The following is a 23218-nucleotide window of genomic DNA, read 5'->3' on the forward strand; positions in this document are numbered from 1 at the left end:
TGTACAAAACATAAACGCACATACATGTGCACACAAATAAAACATACTGTGTCATGACACTGCATATGGTTTACAAACACATATTTGTATTTATGTTTCCAGCACCCCCTTCAGAATCCTGAATCCTCAAGTACTTATCTCATACATGAAATGGCTTGGTACTGTCTCCTAATCTATGCATACATCGCACATACTTGAAATCATCTCTAATTCATGTATGATACAAAATGGAATGTAAATGATAAGTCAGTAAAGGTACACGGTGTCCTTCAGAAAATAATGGCCAAAGGTGTCTAGTTCAGTACTGATGTCTCCCCCCAAATTTTAAAGCATTCTTTAAAAAAAAAAAAGACATAGTGTGTGTGTGTGTGTGTGTGTGTGTGTGTGTGCGTGCGCGTGTGCACAAAAGCAAGAGAGAGGGGTGAGGGAAGAAGGGGAGGGAGAGAGAGAGAGAATGTACGGTACATGTAGGGGTTGGCGGTGGGATCCCTGCAATTGTTCACATACAGAAGAGGGCCTCAGATCCCTCAGTGCTGCAGTTCCAGGTGTCTGTGAGATGCCTGCCTTGTTACCCAGGTGCCAGGATCCAAACGCCGTCCTTGTGATTACGCAACAAACACTTTTAACCACCGATTCTTCTCACCAGACACCAAGTCATGTTTGTCTGAGTTGGTAGAATCTAAGGGCTGGCTATGTATGTATAGCCGCATATACACAGATCATAGGATTCCATCCTACACAGGAGGCATTGAATGCTAACACACTGAATAAGACAAGGAGCAGCAAGCCGTGAGAGAGTGACAAGACTGAGAACACATGACCAAGCAGAGAGAGATCGCCTTTGGTGTGTTTGTAGATCCCTCAGCCCCAGATCCTGCCCCTAGCCTGGAAACAGAGTCACCCGTCAGCACAATCCCCTGCATTTGCTTTAGCAAGTGTCTGCACTTGAAATCATCAAGGTGCCAGAGGAATGTGTCTCGGGGTAGCACATGTACAGCACCTTGAATTCTTTAGCTATATATTTAATATATTTAATAGCTATATATTTAATATTTAATATCACACATTCACAATGCTTACATAGATCTGCATAAAAATTATGGTCCCTCTCATTAATTAAAAAGTGGTTTAGGAGTCTGGCAGGATGTCCCACGACTGTAATTCAAGACCTTGAGGGACATGGGTACAGATTCAGGAATTCCATGACTCAGGTCATTCCCACAGTGAGTTGAAGACCAGCCTAGGCTACGTGAGGCTCTGTCTCACAAGGAACATAATCCGGGATCCATCCCTTGAAGGTTTGTGCCTGGCCTGCTGAGACCCGCTGATAAACAGTACAATCCCTTTGGGTCTCTAGGAGAAATAGGGCATTTGAAGATGCCGGTAAGCCAACAACAACATCTACGATCACATGCAAACAATGTTCCTTAGAAACTGACGTCAACCAGGTGAGGCTTCTGAACAGATGTACGGAGACATATATGAGGAAGGACTGAGCCCCGATTAGCTGGTGGCTTTGACTCCCTCGGGGTCTGCAGAGGGCAGAGTCAGGTTAGGAGCAGCACCACCTTGTCTGTCTCCCTTCTGCACCTGGCTATGACGACATCATGATCCACTCTGTATTCAAAGGCAAACTAGCTCCTCCCATGGGCCTATAGGAATTATTGAGCAAAGCACAGTCGGCATCCCGGTACCAACTGGGTCTTCAAAGCCAGACACCTCCCACCCAGTATGACCACAGCAACAGTACAGAGGTCTCCACAGATGCCCAGTCACCCTCCAAGAAACCGCTTCTGGTGGAAATAAACGCCACGTTCCAAGCAATCAGTTGGCCCAGGAGCTACGTAAGCTTTGGAAAAGCCAAGGTCACACCATGTGACAAACGGTGAGCAAACAGTGGAGCTGCAGAGAAGCACGTGGTAAACCACCCACTGGAGGGTGACTGGGCCAGAAGAGCCTGTCTGGAAGGGAAAGGGCTGTAAGCGGGCAGGGGTTCTGCGCTCCTTTCACCACACGAGGGCGCTGCAGCCACGGGCATGTGAGCCAATGGCAGCGTGGGAGGCCAAGGCTCGCCAACCTTGTTTTCAAACTCCCTTGCTCCAAGTGACAATGAGTTCAACATTCCAAGCTATTTGTCTGTGGAATTCTGCACTGTGGCTATCACAGAAAGCCAGCGAGCGACCTTGACATGTTCAGTTAGGGTCTTAGCTCAACTAGGTAGGTCACCTGCTCCATAGGTCAAGTACAGGGCTCCTTAGCAGTTCATCTGGCTTCCTGAGATTTGTCCTTCATGCCTCCAAATTCTAGCTCTGACTGCGTCTTGTTAATGACTTTATTAGCCACCCACCCTCATCTGATCATTGTCCACATTCTGGTTCAAAAACGCAAATGCTGACTATGCTACATTTAAATACAATGGTTAATTCAGTTCCTAAAGGAACTTAAATAACTCAAAGATTAAATTCATAATGGATGTGTTTAATATTCACTAGACATATCCAATGCAAAGAAATGCACTATCCAGTAAGATTCCGGGGTTCCGCAAATGTGGAAACCCTTAGAAGAGCCTAGTGCACCCCCTGCTGGTTGAAAAGCCCAGCTGTACCCTGACAAACTGGGCCCCTAGTCAGGGTGAGGAGGACTTTGAGTTGAAGAAGAGAAAGAAAAAGGAAAAGAAATGGTCAAGGAGGAAGGGGGAAATACTCTGTGTTATGGATTCCACTCTGTGAAGTAACACTGAGAATTTCTTTATTGTTATCATGTTTTAACTGTGTGCGGGTATTCTGCATGTGTATCTGTGCACAGGCTCTGGGGCTGTAGATAGCTGTGAGCCACCATGCAGGTACTGGGAACCAGAGGTGGGTCCACTGCTAGAGCAGCCAGTGCGCTAACTGCAGAGCCATCTCCCCAGCCCACTCTGGGGATTTCCCGTCAGGCTGTGCGCGCTTCGTAAATAGGAAAACTAAGACTACGTAAGGCTTTCCACCGTAAGCAAGACCCTGAGAAAAAGATGATGTTAGGTCTGGAGGCAAGGAGGGGAGCCACACACAAACAGCACACAGGTAAGGGTGATTCCTTGAGACGTCCATCACAATCCATACCAGTATTTGCCTTAAATGAATAATCCTTAAACTAGACCTAATAGAGAGAGACCGTCTTTTGTTGCTGGATGTTCTGTGCAGTTTTCTCTCCCAGCTCTTTCAAACGTAGAGGGAAGGCTTGCGTAAGGAAGATGCCCTATTAAAACATCTCACGTTCAGCTCGGGACGGTGAGCAAAGTCCAGGGAACCGGAAGCCCCTCGCTTGCCAGTGGCAGAGATAAGCCGGCAAACGTAGGCTTTGTTTTTAAAACCTCACCGCTGTGTTCCAGAGATCAAAGGCACCGCGCTGGCCCAAGCCTTTAAAGACTGGCTTCACCCTGTAACTCCCCGTGGAGAGTCCACTCCACTCCTGCACCACAGCTGCAAATGTCCCACAATGCATCCCTCCCCTACTGCCCTACGCTCACAATAAACAATGCCCGGCCTGTTGCATCATGCTTAGGCTTGCTTTTATTAGTTGAGGATTAAATATGTATATGTTTAATCGCTCTACATTAATATTTGAAAGGGTTATAACTGCAGGAGGCAGACAGGTCAGTGCCTCAAAGCCTTCATTTCTGGGCTTCCTCTCTTAACTCGGACTAAATCAGCAGTGGCCCACTGTTTCACAGAAAGGAGTTTGTTAAAAAGACACATGGCTATAGAATTTTCTAGAAAACTAAGAACGTCGTATCCTTTTTTTTTTTTTTTTTTTTTTTTTTTTTTTTTTGGTTTTTCCAGACAGGGTTTCTTTGTATAGCCCTGGCTGTCCTGGAACTCACTCTGTAGACCAGGCTGGCCTCGAACTCAGAAATCCACCTGCCTCTGCCTCCCAAGTGCTGGGATTAAAGGTGTGTGCCACCACTGCCCGGCCAGAACGTTGTATCTTATTTAGTATTTCTGGAAGCCCATCATAATTCAGAAATGTATCAGCTAAATGGCTTGCTTTAAAAAAAATTTTTTTTTTTTTTAAAAAGTCTACACATCCAAATGGCCCCGGAAAAGAACTATGTTTATTTTAGCCTTGGGTTAAGTTTGACAAGTTACAGAAAAGCAAGAATTCTCCAGCCAGCGATGGCATCATCTTGTCTTTTTCCCTTGGCTCAAGATCCTGAAGCAAAATTAGTCCCAAAACAATGTCTCAGGAGACAAATAAAAAAATACTTTATTTTCTACCCTACTTAGGATTTACTGTCACCTTGACATAGACTTGAGTCTCAAGTGGGAGACTGTAAGAATCAGATGGGCCTGGAGACACTCCTGTGGAGGGACTATCTTGTTATTAACTGAGGTAGGGTGGCCCAGCCCACTGCGGGAAGCACCATTCCCTACACAGGTAGACCTGGGCTGTACAAGGTTAACAGAGCATGAGCCAGAAAGTGAGCAAGCCAGCAGAGAGTGTTTCTCTGTGCTTCCTATTTCAAGTTCCTACTGAGTTCCTGCCTTGTCTCCTCTCAAGGAGGGATCACCACCTGAGAGTGTGAGCCTTCCCCCGCTCCTAGTCGCTTTCAATCAGAGGTTTTTATTACAGAAACAGAGACTAACCTGGAACACTGGCTAAAGTAAAACTTCCCCCTAAATAACAGGCAAATTACAAGGGACCAACAGTAGAGCTTTTTTAGTCCATGAGATGATTTCTAGGCCAAGTTTGGTCAAGGTCAGTCATAAAGAGCAGTCTGTTTCAGCAGTCCTGGGACTTGAACCTGAGGCCTGCTGCATACCAGGTAAGTGTTCTTGATGCTTGAGATGCCTCCCCAGCCCTCTTTTCATTTCTAATTTTCTCTATTTATTTTTATTTTATGAGTATGTGTGAGTGACTGTATGGATGCATGTGCATCACACACATGCCTGGTCCCTGGAGAGGCCAGATCTGGAGCTAAGGTTCATGAGTATATGTGAGTGACTGTATGTATGTATGTGCATCACATGCATGCCTGGTCCCTGGAGAGGCCAGATCTGGAGCTAAGGGAACCTAAGAAGCACTGTGTGAGTCTTGAGAACCAAACCCAGCTCCTTCGCAAGAGCAGCACACACTCTTAGCCGGTGAGCCATTTCTCCTGTCCCTCATTTTAAATTCTGAGCCTAGGTAGACCCTGAACTCACTCTGCAGCCCAGGCTGACCTTGAACTTGAGATCCCCTACCTCCCTCCCAAGTGGCAGGCCTGTGCCATCATTTCCTAATAACAAGCATTCCTAACGTGGAGTGCCAGACTCCTCAATATTTAACAATTGTTTTAAGAATGGCTCCCTCATCATAAACACTCTATCAGGCAATGGGGAATCTCAGGCAGGGGGGACGAGCGGGGATCCAGGAATCAAATGAAGCCTCAGGCCCAGGCCCCTTCTGCACCAGATCTGTCAAAGACCTGCATGTAATTTTGATCTTGTTTTTCTTAAAGTGTCCCTACCACAGACACACTCACACACACAAACACACACACGCGCACACATGCACACACACACACACACACACACACACACACACACACACACTGTATATACCTCAGGTCCCCTCTAATCTAGGCTTAACCTTTTGAGAAAGAAAGGGCTGAGTGCCTGGGTAGACTGGGGTTCCTCTCCAGCAGCCTCTTTCTTCTCACCTCCATGACTTCCATCTCCTCCCCCCAACCCCCCCCCCCCCCCCCCCCCCCCCGCAGTGGCTTTCCAGGCTCCGCTGACTAGATAGTGGCTTGTGAGGTGTTGTCAGCAGAGCTGGGGGACCATCTGGTTGCTGCGGTGGGCTTCAGGTAAGACCTACTAATGCTTTGAGGAGAGACCCCTGATGATAGAATACACCACTGGGATCCTTCCTGCCTCCTCCCGGCTGTCCTGCCTGCTGCTGTGTGCACTCACGAGCAGGGAGACAGGTTACTGCACATTCTAGCACTCTCTGGAACACTGCAGTCATTCACTACATCACTGTTGCACTGTGTACTCATGAGCAGGGAGACAGGTTACCGCACATAACTGTAATTTCGCTACAGTCATGAATCATAATGTAAATATTTTTGGAGATAAAGGCTTGAACTCTAAATAGTTTTGGGGATCTCTATCTTTGCCAAAGAGGTTGAGACCCACAGGTTGAGAACCATTGCACACACACACACAAAGTAAAGGCACATTCTCATAGAGAAAGACCCATGGGAGCAAAGAGCTGAGGTGTTTAAGAGCTTCTCCTCTGGGTGTTAACTGCCCGGGGTCTCTACACTGGCACCCTCCCCCCAGGTCCACAGAGGCAGGTGGCAAGCCTCTGTTGTTCCTCCAGCTGAACCCTTCATCTGCTGGGCAGAGTTGGGGAACCTTTGGAATCATGTTTCCTTTTTTGTTTATGTGTTTGTTTGTTTTTTTTTTCGAGACAGGGTTTCTCTGTATAGCCCTGGCTGTCCTGGAACTCACTCTGTAGACCAGGCTGGCCTCGAACTCAGAAGCTGGGATTAAAGATGTGCGCCACCACCGCCCGGCATGTTTTCTTATATAAAGGGGATAATACTGCAGACTTCAGTGGGTTGAGGAAGAGAGCTCAATATGAAGTCATTAATTAGCTCAGGGCCTCACACCCAATTAATGGCACTCGGAAAGCATAGCCCATTCACTCCTCCTCAGGCTCAGTAGGACTGCTGAAGCTTCTCGGGACCAAGCAATACCCTGCAGTGAATGAAGAGAGTGGATGTCCTGCTGTTAGACCAGACCCCAGCAGTGCCTGTCCAGGGCACCGTCCACCATAGGTGGAGCTCCTGTGCATTCATAGCCTATACTTGGGAACCTGGAACTGAAACCTAGCCACATACTCCGGTGGCACAAGGGAGGAAAGCTGTCCTCTCTATCTTCTTCCCCTTTCCTTTTGCCTGGGCTCTGGGTATATAGTGTAGTCTCGGCGGCAAGCTGGAATTTGGTATGCTCTAGAGGCTAAGCCCGACAATGTGCACAGCGCCCCCTGGAGGCCGGGAGGCCATTAGGGGCCAGAGAGACCATAGAGAATCTGGGGAAAGGAGTCCCCCCACACCACCAGAGCTGGGGAAATCTGGATTATTGCAGGAGCTCAGTTTATTTGCACCAGCTCTGAGCGCACCACATCCGAGTTCGATGCCCGTGTCAGGGACACCGCCTTACCTCCTCGAAAGCCTCGCAGCCTGACACCACGATGTTTGGCCTGAAATATTCCATCTTCACTTTCTTCTTCAGCCTGGTGTTGAGATCCACCAAGGAGGCTTCAGAAATCAGGTGGATAGGGCTGCAGTCTGGGTAGGCTACCTGTTGCGGAACACGAAACATGACATTGTCAGGCCTCCCCACCCACTCGCCTTGTCCCTCCAGAGCCCAGAGGAGTCCAGAAAGAAAACCTCTCGAGTGTGAAAGGGAGGGGCTTATAGACAGGATCTAAGCACTGAAGCAAGGCTTCTATCCACTCACAGGGCAAGGTCGCAGCTTGGGCTGCCTCCTGGTATTCAATTATGTATTTGTTTGAAACAGTGACTCACTGCACAGCCTCGGATGTCCTAGGATTTAGTATGTAGACCAGGCTGTCCTTGAACTCACAGCCACCTGCTTCTACCTCAGGAATGACGGGATTAAAGGTGTGCACCACATCTGCAGTTATCTGCCAGCCTGCTCTACTTTCTCGGCACAGGGAGGCGTCTGCTGCCAATCCAGAACGTTCTAGTAACAATTTCATTCAACACCACCCAATCACTCAAAACCTATTGATCACCAATAGATACCCGACACTGATCTAGATGGGGAACAGTGCCCTCTGGAGTAACAAAGCAAGTAAATGACATCATCAATAATATTAATATTAAATAAACCTGCTGTGGCTTGGGAGGAGAATCCCTGAGGTACTTGTGTCTTAAAATGTGGAGCATTAGTTTTCTCGAGCAGGAAGTGCTTTCCTGTTCATGAATTAGCTGTCCTGGACTCGGGCAGTGAAGGTAGCCTGCAGGCAGCCTGCATAGTCCGCATCAGGAGAGGCACGGTGACTTCCAGAATCTCACTTCTGTTTACCCAGCCTTCCTTCCTTTCTGGAACATGGCCTTTAGTCCAGGCTGGCCTTGAATTCAGTGATTCCCCCTGTCTAGCCTCCTAAGTGCTGGATTACAGGCATCAGCCACCACACTCAGTTTCCGGCCAATTTCCTCTTGTGTTCTCATCTCCCCAGAAGTCACCCTGGGCTCTGCCCTCCACAAATCTCCTATACCCAGGTCTCTGCTTAGCAGAAGTCCCAGCACTGAGACGTCCCTCGTCTCATTCCCTCTCCATCCTTAAAGGGGAGGCTGTGCCCTGGACCACCGCCAAGGCTTTCTACCTGAAGTCTCCCGAGGGGCTCCCACGGACAGAGAAGGAAGCCCAGGAGCCCAGAGTAACTGGCAGAATGGAGGACGACCGTGCACTCACCTCATAGTTCTGAAGGTAACTTTCAGAAGGAAAGAGTTTCTTCCGTGTTCTTCCTTTCATTTTGGTATCAAACTGAACCAACCTGTAGGCTTGCGTCTTCAGGTAGTTCGTGAACCACTGAGCTACCTCATCACCACAGTCTCTGCCTTTAACGTCAAGACCAAATAGCCTGGAAGGGATATTACAGGATTACTTATGTGGACACACTGGGGGACGGAGGCCTGAAGGTACCAGGAGGTTGCTAAGAGTTCTTCAGAGAGGAACGGGGAAGGAGCAGAAGAGGGTCCAGGGACATTATCTGGGGAAGACCTCCCCAGCTCCTACTCCTATGCATCACCTAGACACTCGTTCACATACAGACCCTGGACTTGTGGGTTGGAATCTGAAACCTTGCATTTCTGACGTGCTTCCTTCCAACCATCCAAGTGGCTGCTTCCTGGACCATTTAGGAATACCAAGGGTTTGGGTTTCTTTCAGGAGAAGAGGGCTACACGAAGCGGGAGCAGCCCGCTGGGACTCTCCTCAGACTTGGTTCAGATGGGGGAGCACTCACTCCCTTGGCCTGCTGTTGGTCTTACATAAACTAACACTAGCCCATCGATCTGCTCCGAATACAAACTGGAGATAAGCACATTCTACCTACGTCCTGGGAGACTGGTGTACACAGCTTAGAGCACACTGGGATCTCTGCTGTGCCCACGGTTTGGTTTAATGACTTCCTTTATATTAGTTGTTAAAGGTTGTGGGTCTTGAAAGAGCTTATAAATTGATATGTAAATACTTCAATTTAACTTGTGAAAGACATGATTTCTTGAATTATGAGCACTAACATTTAAAATGAGACTCTACTTGATTTTTTTTCCAGTAAGCTCTAAATGTTATCGGTTTGATATCTACCACTTATCCATTTTTAAAATGCACAAATAAGATTTTTCTCTAAATAGACCAACCATTGTTTCTGTTATTGATGTTGTTTTTGAGACATGGGCTCTAGTAGCCCAGGCTGGCCTTCAACCTGCTATGAAGTAGAGGATGCTCTTGAACCTCCTGCCTCTCACAGTGCTGGGATATAAGCATGTTCCGCCATGCCTGATACATGATCCAAAGTTTGTATAGTTCGCTTCTATATTCTTGAACACATAACTTTATTCAACTTTTTCTTCCAAATACTTTTAGACTGGCTTATACTTATAGCTATTAATCTCTTAAAATATTTCCTTGGAAAAAAATTCATAAATTTTTTCATAAATAAAATAAAGTAAAATTTCATTTCATAAGAATTTATATGTGAAGACTTTGAGAGGGATGAACTTATCTTTATAATTTTGATTTGTAAATAACTGACACTAATGAAATGGCTATATTGTAAATTTTGATGATTTCTAAAAATAAAGAGCAGATCTTAACTGAAATTCATTTATTGGTGAACCCTAAGAACATCAACGCGTCTTACTTAATTCTAGACGAGATTTAGCATCAATTTTATTTTTTTCTTAAGCTAGGTCTCACAATGCAGCCAAGTGGTGAGAATTTTGCAGTGTAGTCCAACTTGACTCCAAATTCAAAATCCTCCTGCTTCCACATCTCCAGCGCTGGGATCAGAGGTGTGAATTATCAGGCCTGGGTCCGTCCTTCCTTCTTTTTTTCCTTCCTTCTTTCCTTTCCTTCCTTCCTTTCTTCTTTCCTCCTTCCCTCCCTCCCTCCCTCCCTTCTTCCCTTCCTTCCTTCCTTCCTTCAAGCCCTGAGAACAAGGTGCCGAGAATGATGGTACACACCTCTAATTCCAGAACTCCAGAGGCTGCAGCAGGAACATACTGAGTTCAAGGACAGCCTGAAGTACATAGCAAAACTCTATTTATTAATATTTTGAGGGAATAGGATGGAGACGGGGTCTCACTATGTAGCTCTCATTGGCCAGGAACTTGATAAGTAGACCAAGGGGGTCTCAAACTCACAGCGATCCACTTGCCTCTCCCTCCCGGGTGATTAAAGGTTTGTGACACTACACCCACACACTTTTTTTAATTTAATATTTATTTATTTATTACATTTATGTGACAGTATTGAGGATATGGAAGATTTAGCAAATTTGCATGTCATTCTTGTACGGGGGCCAGACTATCCGACTCTACATCATTCCGATTCCAGTGTACGTGTTACCCAAGAAAGCAAAAGGAAGTTCTACTTTAAAACAACAGAGAAACAACAGCTAGTTTGGTGGTAGAGGATCTCACATGTACAAGGCCCTGGGTTCCATCCCAGCACCACTGTGGGGGTGGCAGGTGAGGAGCAGATGCAAACTATGGATTCGAGGATCTGGAAATTGATTTCTTGAAAGTTTCTTCTGCCCTCCCATGCCATGAGGAGTAAACACACACAGACACACAGACACAGTCATACAGACACACACCATGAGAAGTACATGCATACACACACACACACACACAAAGCCGTGTGAATGCTGTGCCCATGCCACTGTGAAGATGCCAACGAAGTCCCAGATAAACTCCCAGAATGCTCACTAACACTGAACTTCTGAGCTCTCGAAGGCTCAAAATCCTCCACCTCCCAGAGCTAGAATTACAAGCGTGCGCTACCACACCGCCTGCTGTCAAATCCTGACAGCTCTCTGTTAAGGCTTTGAGGGCCCCTTCCTTCTATCTGAAACCCTTCTTAGGGCACTGCTTGGCCTCTGACTGCATCTATGGATACCTCATGGTGCTCCACTGTTCTTCAGCCATTCTTCTGAAACCACGATCAACCACACAAAACAGAGTCTATCCACGGCTGGGCAGAAGCAAGGATGCCCCGTATCTCCTTCAGAACCCTGCAGACAATTCTACCCCATACTGTCCACACACACAGGGGACTGTCGCTGGCCCTTGGAGAATCAGAAAGCACCCAATAGGGAAAGAGGATGTCAACCAACCCGTGCCATTCCCCTGATGATAGGCATCCCTCTACCAGGCCTGTGCCTATTGCAAAAAATGAATCTATGTGATAAGGACTAACACCAAACTTACCCAGGGGGTCCCTGCTCAGAGGAAGTACAAACTACCAGGCTCATCTTAGAAAATGGCTTGGCATTTTCTAGCGCCTCGTGTTTTGGTATATACCTATAATCCAAGCACTGGAGACTCAGAGGCAAGAAATGTAAGAGTTTGTGTCAACCTGGGCAACACAGAGAGTTCCAAGTCAGTTTGAGTTGCACAGCAAGACTCTGTCTCCAAATAAGCAAGTAAATAAATAAGTGCTACATGCCTACTGATCCGGGTAGCCTATGCTTAAAGTCCATACCTTGGGGCTGGCAAGATAGCTCAGCAGGGAAAGGGGTTACTGCCAAGTTTCACAACCTGAGTTCAATCCCTGGGATCCCACACGGTAGGAGAGAGCTAGCCGTTCTCACCCGAATTGTCTCCTGAGCTCCACACTCTGCACACATTTGTGCTCTCAGAAGACACAAGAATGTCCATAAGGGGGCTAGGGATGACTCTGTGGCTAAGAGGGCTTGCTGGCCTTCTGAAGATACCGGAGTTCAAGTCCCAGAAACCTTGTCAGTCGACCCACCATGGCCTGAAACTCCAGCTCCAAGGAATCTGACACCTATATTCTCGGAGGGCACCTGAATAGATATAGCCACACACAGATAATCATCAAAACTAATAAGCATAAACCTTAAAAGAATGCTCATAGAATAGTGCTCATATCATAGAAAAATCACTAAACATTTTTTATGAGCATGAACGAACAGGCTGCCACAGACTCATACAGTGGGAGCCACACTGCGTTCATAAAACAGCCACACCATAACAGGAAGACAAGAGGCCAAGGAGCCTTCCAATGGTGTGGAGGAAGAAGGATGTGGAAGGGCAACTGTGTGCTACAGAGATGGCTAATGGCCGGGGTCTCCTAAGCTCCCTGAGGATGGGGAACAGGATGCCAGGAGAGCCAACCCCAAGACCAGAGGGCTGGACTTTAGTCCCCTAGCCCTTGACCTCCAAGGAAGGGGCAGAGGCTGAAGGTTGAGTCGATCGATGGCTGATTATTTTATCAATCACACCATGTAATAAAGCTTCCATAAAAGCCTGAAGGACTAGGTTCAGAGTTTCCTGACTGCTAAACACCTAGAGGTGTGTAGGGGGAGGCACACCCAACAAAGTACACAGGAGGTCAGCTCCCTACCTGCCCCATCCATCCTTAGCCTTTAGAGCATCCCGTATAAGCAAGTACGTGGCAAACACGAATCCAGGTTTCTGTGAGACACACGAGGAGGCGGTGGAGAGGCCCAGGGTTCCACCCTTACGTCATCTGAAGCCAGAAATAGTGACGCGGGACCCAGCCTTAAGCTGTAAGGTCTGATGCTACCATCTGCTGAGGCAGATGGGGTCAGAATTGGATTGCTGGGCCCCGCTGGAGTGTGCTGGAGAAGCTTTGCTGGTAGAGGCAAACCTTCATTGGGTCACTAAGGACCCAGAGGCGACAGACTAAAGTAAGGAATGAAAAGCAGCCTCTTGCCTTCTGTGGTGGTTTGAATGTGAATAGCCCCCACAGGCTCATAGATTTGATTAAACAGTTCCTGGTTGGTGTAACAGTTTGGGAAGGACTGGGAGGTGTGGCCTTGTTGGAAGAGATGTATCACTGGGATGTAGGCTTTGAAGTTTCAAAAGCTTAATTCTTATTTAGCTCTGTCTCTCTCTGTCTCTGTCTGTCTGTCTGTCTGTCTGGGTCTCTGCTTTCTCTCTGTCTCTGTCTCTCTGTGTCTTTGTTTCTCTCTGTCTCTCTCTCCCACTCTGCCTCTCTGTCTCTCTGTGTCTCTCTGTCTGTGTCTCTGTCTCTCTCTGTCTGTCTCTCTCTGTGTCTCTGTCTCCCTCTACCTCCTTCTCTCTCTCTCTCTCTCTCTCTCTCTCTCTTTCCACACTACTTGCTGATTAGAATGTAAGCTCTAAGCTATTGCTCCAAAACCATGCCTGCCTGCCTGCTGCCATGTTCCTCACCATGACAGATTTACCCTCTAAAACTTTAAACCCCCTCCCAATAAATACTATCTTTTCTAAGTTGCTTTGGTCATGATGTCTCTTCATAGCAACAGAAAAATAACTAAGATGTCTTTCTATCTCACCTACCCTTTATGTTTGGTTTCTCTCTCCAAAATTACAAAGCAATAAAACTTCAATTGCACCCAGCAGTGGTGGTGCATGCCTTTAATCCCAGCACTTGGGAGGCAGAGGCAGGTGGATTTCTGAGTTCCAGGCCAACCTGCACTACAGAGTGAGTTCCAGGACAGCCAGGGCTACACAGAGAAACCCTGTCTCGAAAAACCAAAACCAAACCAAAACAATCGTCAGTTGGACTGTGCACGGTCGAAGCCGTTATTTTATTTTCTTTGTTTTTATTTTTTAGCGGGAAATGATACGGTTAGCAAGAGAACTGCCAGTCCAGTCTGTGCCTAACTTAATTATACCTACATATATACCAAATTACATGTGAAAATCAAATGCTACCTAGCTAGTCTTTAAAGCTCGACCACAAGGCCTTGTGTTAGATCTAAAGGCACTTCTCCCTTCCTCCTCCTTTAAAGCACAAGCATGAGACCTGCAGGATGACCAAACAGTAACGATGTTTACTACCAAGCTTGAAGACCTGAGTTCAGTTCCCAGCCCACACATGGTAGATGAACCAATTCTCAAAAACTGATTGCCAGCGAAGCCCACTCTGAGATCAGAGTTCTGGACTTCAGTTCCACCACACACACACACAAACACACACACACACACACACACACACAAACACCCCAACCTCAAAGCCAGGGCCCAAGGCTGAAGACTGAGTTGATCAATAACTAATTATTTTATCAATCACACCTATGGAATAAAAGCCCAAAGGGCCGAGTTCAGAGAGTTTCCATCTGGCTCAACACGCTGTGTTGCTTGAGCTCATTGGCAACCTGGCTTGGCTTCCTGGCCCATTTCAGACCAAGCATGTGTGTCAAAGCGCCCCCGAAGGCCCACCATCCAGGATGGGCTGTCCCCTAACTCTATGGCAGCAACAAAGGAACTGGAAACACTGTGCCTCAAACTAGCTCAAGGTAAACTACTTCCAACAGCTGTCACCATTGTTTATCTCTTAAGAAAAAAGTGCAGCAATGGGAGAAGGCTGAAGTGCAGCCTCAGAGAGCATGCTCAGTTGGAAACTCCCCCATGCTCCCAAATGTTGTGAAAGCCGATTTGATGATGTCATTTGCCAGTCTGTCGCTAGTTGATCTTTCACTTGGAAGCTTCACCTCTGAGGCACACTGCTCTGCCTGGGATGCTCGCTCGCTCTATTGGCGGTCTTAAAGGGGCTTCCCCCGGCTGACTTCTGTAGGATGTATTGATTACGATTTGTCTGGTGTATTTTATCAATCACAGCATGGAATAAAAGGCCCAACTGCTGAACACCCAGAGCTGTGTATACTTGAGAATTTGTATGTCTGTGTTCCAATTTGATGATGTTTTGCTATTGTCTGTCTGTCTGTCTGTTTATTCTCTTACTTTGCCTTGACGTATGCTTAGTCAACTCAGTCATTCAAAATCCAAACTATGGCCATTGTGGATCATCCTCGGGATGGAATAGAACACGGGATCTACAGGGTAGCATTCTCAGAAGGTATGCAGGGCAGTCTACTAGCCACACCCTGCCCACCCACCTCATCATCTCCTTCCTCCCGGTTAGCCTTTGTAAGTAACTGGCAAAATGCTTCCTGAATTCCGTAAGGCTCACACAAGGGAACTGAACCCTAGAAAGAGACTTGTGAATGTCGAGTCACAATTGGTGGGTCAGAGACTCAGGCTCCGGCCTTCGCTAGCATCTGACAGGGGAGGCAGTCAATCTCAAGAGACCAGTCCTTACCCTGTGGTATCTGAGGCTATCTCAGGCAGCCAGTGCTACCCCTGGACTGTGGGGACAGCAGCTGGTGTGCACTGGAGAACTAACTGGTCATTGGGGGAGAAACACCCAGACACTTAGAGCTGGCATGTTTCATGGCCAATGATGCAAACACCCTCTTTCTTTTCTGTATCATGTGGCCTCACTTTGCTTTCCCTTTTCAGTTTCAAAGAAATAAAACTTGGATTGGACTGTGTGGGGATAGGGTTATTTTTTTCTTCTTTATTTTTAGGGAAAACAAACCTAAATCTGTCCAAGAAGACAACCAATGCTTGTGTATTTGTCTCAGCCGCATTTAAATTTCAAGTTAAAATAAAAGGTTGCAGCTGGGCGATGGTGTCGCGCGCCTTTAAATCCAGCACTTGGGAGGCAGAGGCAGGCGGATTTCTGAGTTTGAGGCCAGCCCCAAACTACAGCCTAGTCTACAGAGTGTCTACAGGGTGAGTTCCAGGACAGCCTATTTCGAAAACAAAACAAAACAAAACAAAACAAAACAAAAATGTTGCTTAGCTGGTCTTTGAAGCTAGACTCCAATGGATGTTTGCTAAGTCTGAAGTCTTTTCTCCTTCATCCTCCTCTGAAAGACTAGCAACAGGCTCTTTAAACTGTCTCAGCATGTAGGCCAGCATGCCCTTGAACTCACAGTCCTCCTGTCCAGACCTCCCAGGTACTGGGATCGAGGGCATGCGTCACCACACTCCACTTACACACGGCATTTTTAGACCATATGAAATCAGTGATCATCAAGAAACACTACCACTGGCCTATAATTAATTGGTCTAAACATTTTAACACTGGTCTGGAGAGTTGGCTCATGGGTAAACGCACCTGCTGGCAAGCCCGACAACCTGAGTTCAATCCCTAGGGATCCACACGGTGAACGGAGAGAACTAACTCCCTCAAGTTGTCCTCTGACCTCCTCACGACGGCCTCTCTTTCCTACAAGGTCTGTTCTTTTCCCCTTGGCTTCCAGGGAGTGTTTGGGCCTCCCAAGAACTCTGTGTAAACAGGGGAAGACCCTTGCTCCAGGTGACAGTGCATCCCCCAGGGAACACACCCCTCAACATCACTCACGACAAGTAAGCACGTACCCACAAGCTTTCAGCTGTGATATAAGAGGTATGGCTAAGTTTTCTCTTCATTACCTGTCATTTGTGGGAAACTCCATGCACAGGTGATTAGAGGTGAATGGCTCAAATCCAGCTCACTGATATGCTCTCTCCCTCCCTCCCTCTCCCTCCACCTCTGTCTCCCCCCATTCCCTGTGGGGTGGGGAATGGGAAATCAAAGTCTGTTTTTCTCCTGTGTAAAATGAACTTTGTGATGGCCACTTACCGTAGGCTTACTAAGACAACTAGCTAAAATCCTGTATTCAGCAAGGTTATTTATTGCTTTCAACCTTGGGGAATCAGCAAGCAAGAATGACGGGTTTCGGCTCAAACAACTCTGAACAAACATCAGACGAGAGGCACCTTTGGAGAGTACCTGTTCGCACAAGGTTGAAAAGCTAGGCTGGGCTGTGCTACTACACGCCTCCAATCCCAGCACTCAGGCTGAGTTTGAGGCCAGTGTGGTCTGCAGAGTTCCAAGCCAGCCAGAGATCCACAGTGAGGCTCTGACCCAAAACATACATAAATAAATAAATAACAGCAAAAAACAAACAAACAAAAAACCCAGCAGGCACGAGGCCCTGGTTCTAACCCCAGCACCTAAAAGAAAAAACCTCCCCTGGTTACCACAAGGTCACATCATTCCACAGCAAACACCTCCATTTCTGAGACTTCCTAACAGCAAAGAGCTTCAACCCTCAGCAGTAAAATGAAAAGAGAAGAAGAGGAAGAGGAGGAAAAAATTCAAGCAAGATCCAGCCAGCCATCAAGAGAGGACCCACACACAAACAGATGCCAAAGCCTGAAGCCTTGCTTGCCCCTGACCACACATACGCCTCCCCTAAGTCCTCCATCTCAATGATAGACTTTACGGGCTAGAAAGTTCCAGTGTGCTCATTATCCAGCTCTGAGATCAACTGGTAAGGTCACCAGTAACTTCTCTTGCCTGGGTGGCAGGCTAAGAACTCTAAACAATGTGTCTCCCAGGACGGTTGAGCTGGCTCAGCGGGTAAGGCGACTTGCTCTCAAACCGGAAAACCTAAATATGATCCCCAGAACCCACACGGGAGGAGAGAGTTGACTCCTGCAAATTGTCTTCTGACCTCCACATCCACGCTGTTGTGTACCGCACACCCACTGCACGTAATTAAGTAAATATTTTTTTTCTTAACGTAAAGGCCTTTCCAGTTTGAATGGAAGGTGGCATGCCCTTCTGTTAACTATGTTTTTAGCTTCACTCTCATTGGCCCTTCTGTGACTACTTCTTGAAGACAATAGTCCTTGTCACACGCAAGCATGACTTGCAAGCTCTCCTTTACGGAGTCTTTACCTACAGGGAGTAGGTGTCAGGACTATAAGCCGCACAGCTGCTATGTCCTGGCCCACTGAAGTTATCCTAACCGGCCAACCTGAACCCTTCCTTAGGGTAGCTGTCTCTCCTTCTTCACATTGCCTCTGGCCAGCCCAAGGCTTCCCCGTGTGGTAGCTCTATCTACTTCTAGGAACCCATCAACCTAAGTGATAGTTTTCCTATAGGACAGCTACTTCATCACCTGCAGCTCTTAACCATCCCTGATTCAAACTAACCCCGAGGCTGAGGCTGTAGTCCGGTTAGTGGAGGGGATACACATGCAAAGCTCAGGGTCCGATTCCCCAGCCCCACACAAACTGAACATGGTGGTATGGGTCACAAGGTGGTACGGCACTCAGGAGATAAAAGCATAGTAAAGATCCAAAGTCCAAAGTCATCCTCAATTACATAAAAAACAAAAGTTAGGGTCAACCTGGGATGTCAGACCCCATCGCAGAAGTAAAATCTAGTCAAAATAAAAGCTAGTCCTGGGGATCCTTAATAGTCGTTCACACCCGAGCCCCACCCTGGAGAATGACCCGTCTCAGTATTTTCCTGCTCTGATTTCAGCTGGGGTTCTGACATGAACTGTAACAAATGTGAAGAAAAATCAGGTCTGTGGCAGTTCCCATCGCCCCCAAACAGAGCACCTGCAGTCGTGGATCTTATTGGAAGAAGGCAGCTTGATGGGCAGAACCATCGGCTCCATGCCTGGAGCTTCGAGCGTCAGGTAATTGTTCTCCAAGGTGATGGACACCAGCACAAGGCGGGGCTCCTGGCGGGCAGTGATCATGTGTCCATCCTCCTTAACCACCATCCAAAACCTGCAGAGAGGCAGAGAGGCACACTCGGAACACCTTCCTCGTTTCTCAAGGACTTCCTCCGGGTCTCCCTTACCCCAGAACCATCCACCCATCCTTCTTCGGAGCTGATGGCAGATCGTGAACATCTGGATGGATCCTTTGATCTAAAAGTTGTCCCCCAAAGCAGCTCTCTCTAGCACTCACGAGATGCCCTTTGCCACCTTAAGATGCACAAGAAGCCCTCACCGCATGTGAGCATATGTCCCTAGGATCCCTAGACTCGTTTGTCACTGAATCTCAAAAGTACTTTACAGCCAAAGAAAATAGACTAAGACACCCTGCTTTGGTTAAAACACCACCCAAGCCTAGACCTTTAACTCTCAGCCTTCCCCATGCCCAGAAAGGACTTCTATGTTCCCAACCGGACACATCATCTCTGGTTATCAGCCCTTCTCTGGGCTGAATCATATCAGCTTCCATCCACCCAAAATAGGCCCTCCTACAGCTGACAACACCCCCTCTGCTAGCCCGGGGCCGCTGTGTAATGACTGAGAACTAAATGCTGAAGTTAAAAGCGGGAGGGGATGCTTAGCAGCTGCCTGCTCATTGTAGCAACTGAAAAGACAAAAGAGGGTCGCGAGGGACTTCAACCCAGTAGCTGCACAAAAACCAATACAAGGCTCACAGGGTACTATCATGGTTGACAGATAGACAACAAGATCTTGAATCACCTCTGGGCTTCCCTGAGGAAGTGTCTAAGTTAAGTGAGGTGAAAAGACACATCCTAAGTATGGGTGGCATCCTCCCTTGGGCTGGGGTTCTAGACTGACTAGAAAGGACAAAGCCAGCCGACCACCAGCCTTCTCTCTCTGATTCCTGACTGTGGACACCATGGGACCAGCCCCTCCCAATCTGTCTTCCCTTCATTTGCTTCTTGTCAGGTATTTGTCTCAACAATAAGAACAGTTAACTAAGATAGCTGCCACTGTACAAGGGACCTCAGCCACCTCCTTCAGGATACTTTATCTTGTGCACATAAATAACTCCCCATAAATACTAATTCCCCATGATCCACTGTGTTCTGCCAGCTCCCAGAGACAGAAAGAGCTTAGAAAGTGGGTTTTCATAATCAAGTTACCCCAACTTGACCTGCAATAAGAGTCAGCACCCTGGGGCTGGAGAGATGGCTCAGTGGTTAAGAGCACTGACTGCTCTTCTGGAGGTCCTGAGTTCAAATCCCAACAACCACAGGGTGGCTCACAACCATCCGTAATGAGATATGGTGCCCTCTTCTAGGGTGTCTGAAGACAGCTACAGTGTACTTACATATAATAAATAAATAAATCTTTTTAAAAAGACAGAGAGAGTCAGCACCCTGACTTTAGAGGAAAGCACAAGCAGGTGACAGATGGAGCAGTGTCACAGCCCAGAGTTCAGAATCCCCACAGTAAACAGCAGGGCCTTGAACACCAGTGGAACAATGAGGCAGTGCCCAGGGCAAATGAAAAAAAAACATCTCACTCAAGTTAAAAACTAACTGCCTAGTGCCAACTAGCCAGCAGAGTTGGGGTGGAGGAGGGTGGGGGCAGGAAGGGCTTAGCCCAAAAGAGAAGGTGGGAAGGGAAAAGTGGGAGGTGGGAATAAGCCGGGGAGGGGTGCTCCCTTTATCAACAGGCGATCAGTGCATGCAGAAGGAATAGACAGTTGGCTTCGGAGAAGGGTGCGAGCAGAGAAGGTAATAGTCAAAGTCCCACGTTTACAAGATCAAGGAAGGAAGCAGATGCCTTCCCTGTGTTACCATCTTCTGGGAGGACCTTAAAAACTTCACAGCTCAAGGAGCTGGGTCAAGGTCGAGCTCAAAGGGGCTGAGAACACTAGACAAACAACCCCAGCAGTGGGGGTGGGGGGCTGGGGGGTAGGAGCATACAGAGGAAAGTCCACACAAAATAAACAAAAGATGTTTTTTCCTCCAGAAAGACCAGTAGTTATGCTCCTGACTCAGGGCCAGAAAACAAGAGCCATTAAGCAGAGTTCTGGCCTGCAAGCTTGCTTCTGAATATTAATTACCTTTGATGAACAAAACTCAAACTGGAGGAGGTTAAAGGCCTCTGTTCAAGGTCTCCTGCTACTGTGCACTTCTTACGTTCCTGTATCACACAGGAATTTCAGAGAAGTGACCAATGTACTCATCTAGATCTTAACTCAAAACCCTCAGAACAGGCTGGGTTTGTGACCTCCACCCCCACCCTGAGACATACTCACCCTGTCCAATACTGTCTTGCTAGACCCATGGGATCAGGACAGCCATGGGTAGCCCACAAAATCAACCACAGATGGGCAAACTTACAGGACAGGGTTTAGCCCAGTGTTTATCACACCACCATTTCCCTCTACCTCAGACCACATCATCCAAAGAGTATATTGCTCTCTCTGGGCATGGTGGTACAGGCCTGTAGTCCTAGCACTTGGGAAGCAGAGGCAGGTGGATCCCTGCGAGTTCAAGGCCAACTTTATCTACACAGTAAGTTCAGGTCAGCCAGAGATTCTTCATTTAAAAAAAAAATATGAAAAAAAAAGAAGAAGAAGAATGTATGACTCAAAACAAGAGAAATGACACAGTTCTACTTATTTTACTGAATCCCCAGGAAGCAGAAAAGCAGAGCAGAGGACACCCTCACTCTCTACACTAGCCACGGTAATCTCAATGAGGAACTGAGGATCTGAGGAAACACAGGTTGGTAGTGGTTACCTGTTAGATACCCCAGGGTTTGGTTTGGCTTGGTTTGGCTTGTGAAATCAGGTCCTATCTAAGGTATACTTCATATGCTCTTTTGTCTTTTCTCCTTGTAGCTTTTATTATGTTTATGGTGTTTATTTATTTATTTATTAGATATTTTCTTTATTTACATTTCAAATGTTCTCCCCTTTCCTGGTTTCCTCTCCGATAAACTCCCTACTCCCTCCTCCCTCCCCCTGCTCACCAATCCACCCTTTCCCGCTTCTTGGCCCTGGCATTCCCATACACTGGGGCATAGAGCCTTCACAGGACCAAGGGCCTCTCCTCCCATTGATGCCTCCCTTCACAGGACCAAGGGCCTCTCCTCCCATTGATGCCCGACTAGGCCATCCTCTGCTATACACATGCAGCTGGAGCCATGAGTCCCACCATGTTGTCCCACTCTTTGGTTGATGGTTTAGTCCCCGGGAGCTCTAGAGGTACTGGTTAGTTCATATTGTTGTTCCTCCTATGTGGCTGCAAACCCCTTCAGCTCCTTCATTGGGGACCCATTGTGAGTGCCAACAAGTGCTTGCTGACAGGAGCCTGATATAGCTGTCTCCTGAGAGGCACTGCCAGTGCCTGACAAATGCAGAAGTGGATGCTCACAGCCATCCATTGGACGGAGCACAGGGTACCCCGGAGTTCTTAGATGGGAGGAAAGCTGCTCAAGTCTGCCTTGCCTCTTCCGGCTAACACTGTGAGTCTCGGCACCTCCTGGTTATTAATATCCAGCACCGCATACCTGAGGTCTCCCTGCCCTCAGGGATGAGATCCTAGCCTCCACACTTTAATAAGCTCTAAACATCTTTCTTGCAATGATCTCATATAAAACCCTTTCATTATAGCAGAACAATCCCCTGAGAGATGCTCCATTCTTGATGACTGAGTTCATCTGGACAGGAATGGGACTCTCAAGGAATGATAGTATTTTATTTTATTTCAGTATATAGACAAGTTTTCATATAGTCCAGGCCGGCCTTGAACCCAGATCTACAGCTGCCCTTGAACTTCTGATCCTCCTGTGTGGAGATGACTGGCATGTGCCAGCATGCCTCACTTAAGTGCTGGAGGATAAAATTCAGGGCTTCATGCACCCTTGGCCAACGCTCTCTCTTACCAACTGAACTGCATCCCCCGGGGCCCTCAGTAAATGATAATTTAAAACTAAACCTCCCAGGATTGGAAACCTAGGATGCTAAGGAGGAATGGAAAATCCCTGAGCTTCCTGATCTATAAATTTATTCTGTACTAGAACTAAACTCTCTCTCTCTCTTTTTTCATTCTAACCTCCTTTATGATTATTTTATACCTGTTTGTGACTAGCTCTCTACCTGCTACAGCCCCTCCCTCACCCCACCCTCTCCCAACTCCGGGCAAACCACGATATTCTTCTCCTACTCATTAAAATGGTCACCAGAGCTAGAAGGAAGGAAAGGCCCAATGTTCTTGAAAACGCTCAGCCAGTGGCATTTTATATTTCTAGTATCCTACAGCCAGGAGAGCTGCACAGACAGCTGACAGGGGAGTCTCTCTCCTCTGGGGGCCCAGGAATGCTCCAACTCACTTTTCCAAAAACTACTGTAGCCAAAAGCACAAGCTTCGCAACTCAAGGATCAAAGGTCGAGAGCCCAGAGAATTCAGGCAACAAACCTCGTTCTATTGAGCTGAAAGCGGAGGGAGCCAAAATCGAGGCGCTCTGCTACGCTCTAGAGTAAATTTGCATGTGGTAAAGTTAAATTTCTCCTCCCGGAAGGCCTCCCCACAGCCATGGGGGGGGGGGG

At 47.4% G+C, this 23218-nt stretch overlaps 1 protein-coding gene across 1 annotated transcript in view; it reads right to left on the minus strand.

Moving 5' to 3' along the window:
• Mtarc2 (mitochondrial amidoxime reducing component 2) overlaps positions 1 to 23218 on the minus strand; it is a 31721-nt gene that overhangs the window by 7842 nt on the left and 661 nt on the right. The window contains exons 2-4 of the mRNA XM_031337771.1: positions 18506 to 18679; positions 8472 to 8640; positions 7191 to 7331 (exon numbers count right to left, since the gene is read on the minus strand). Of these exons, the coding sequence (XP_031193631.1) occupies positions 7191 to 7331; positions 8472 to 8640; positions 18506 to 18679 (484 nt within the window). The remainder of the gene's footprint in view (positions 1 to 7190; positions 7332 to 8471; positions 8641 to 18505; positions 18680 to 23218) is intronic.

The sequence above is a fragment of the Mastomys coucha genome, unplaced genomic scaffold (assembly GCF_008632895.1).
Source record: "Mastomys coucha isolate ucsf_1 unplaced genomic scaffold, UCSF_Mcou_1 pScaffold1, whole genome shotgun sequence".
In the NCBI taxonomy this organism is placed as follows: domain Eukaryota; kingdom Metazoa; phylum Chordata; class Mammalia; order Rodentia; family Muridae; genus Mastomys; species Mastomys coucha.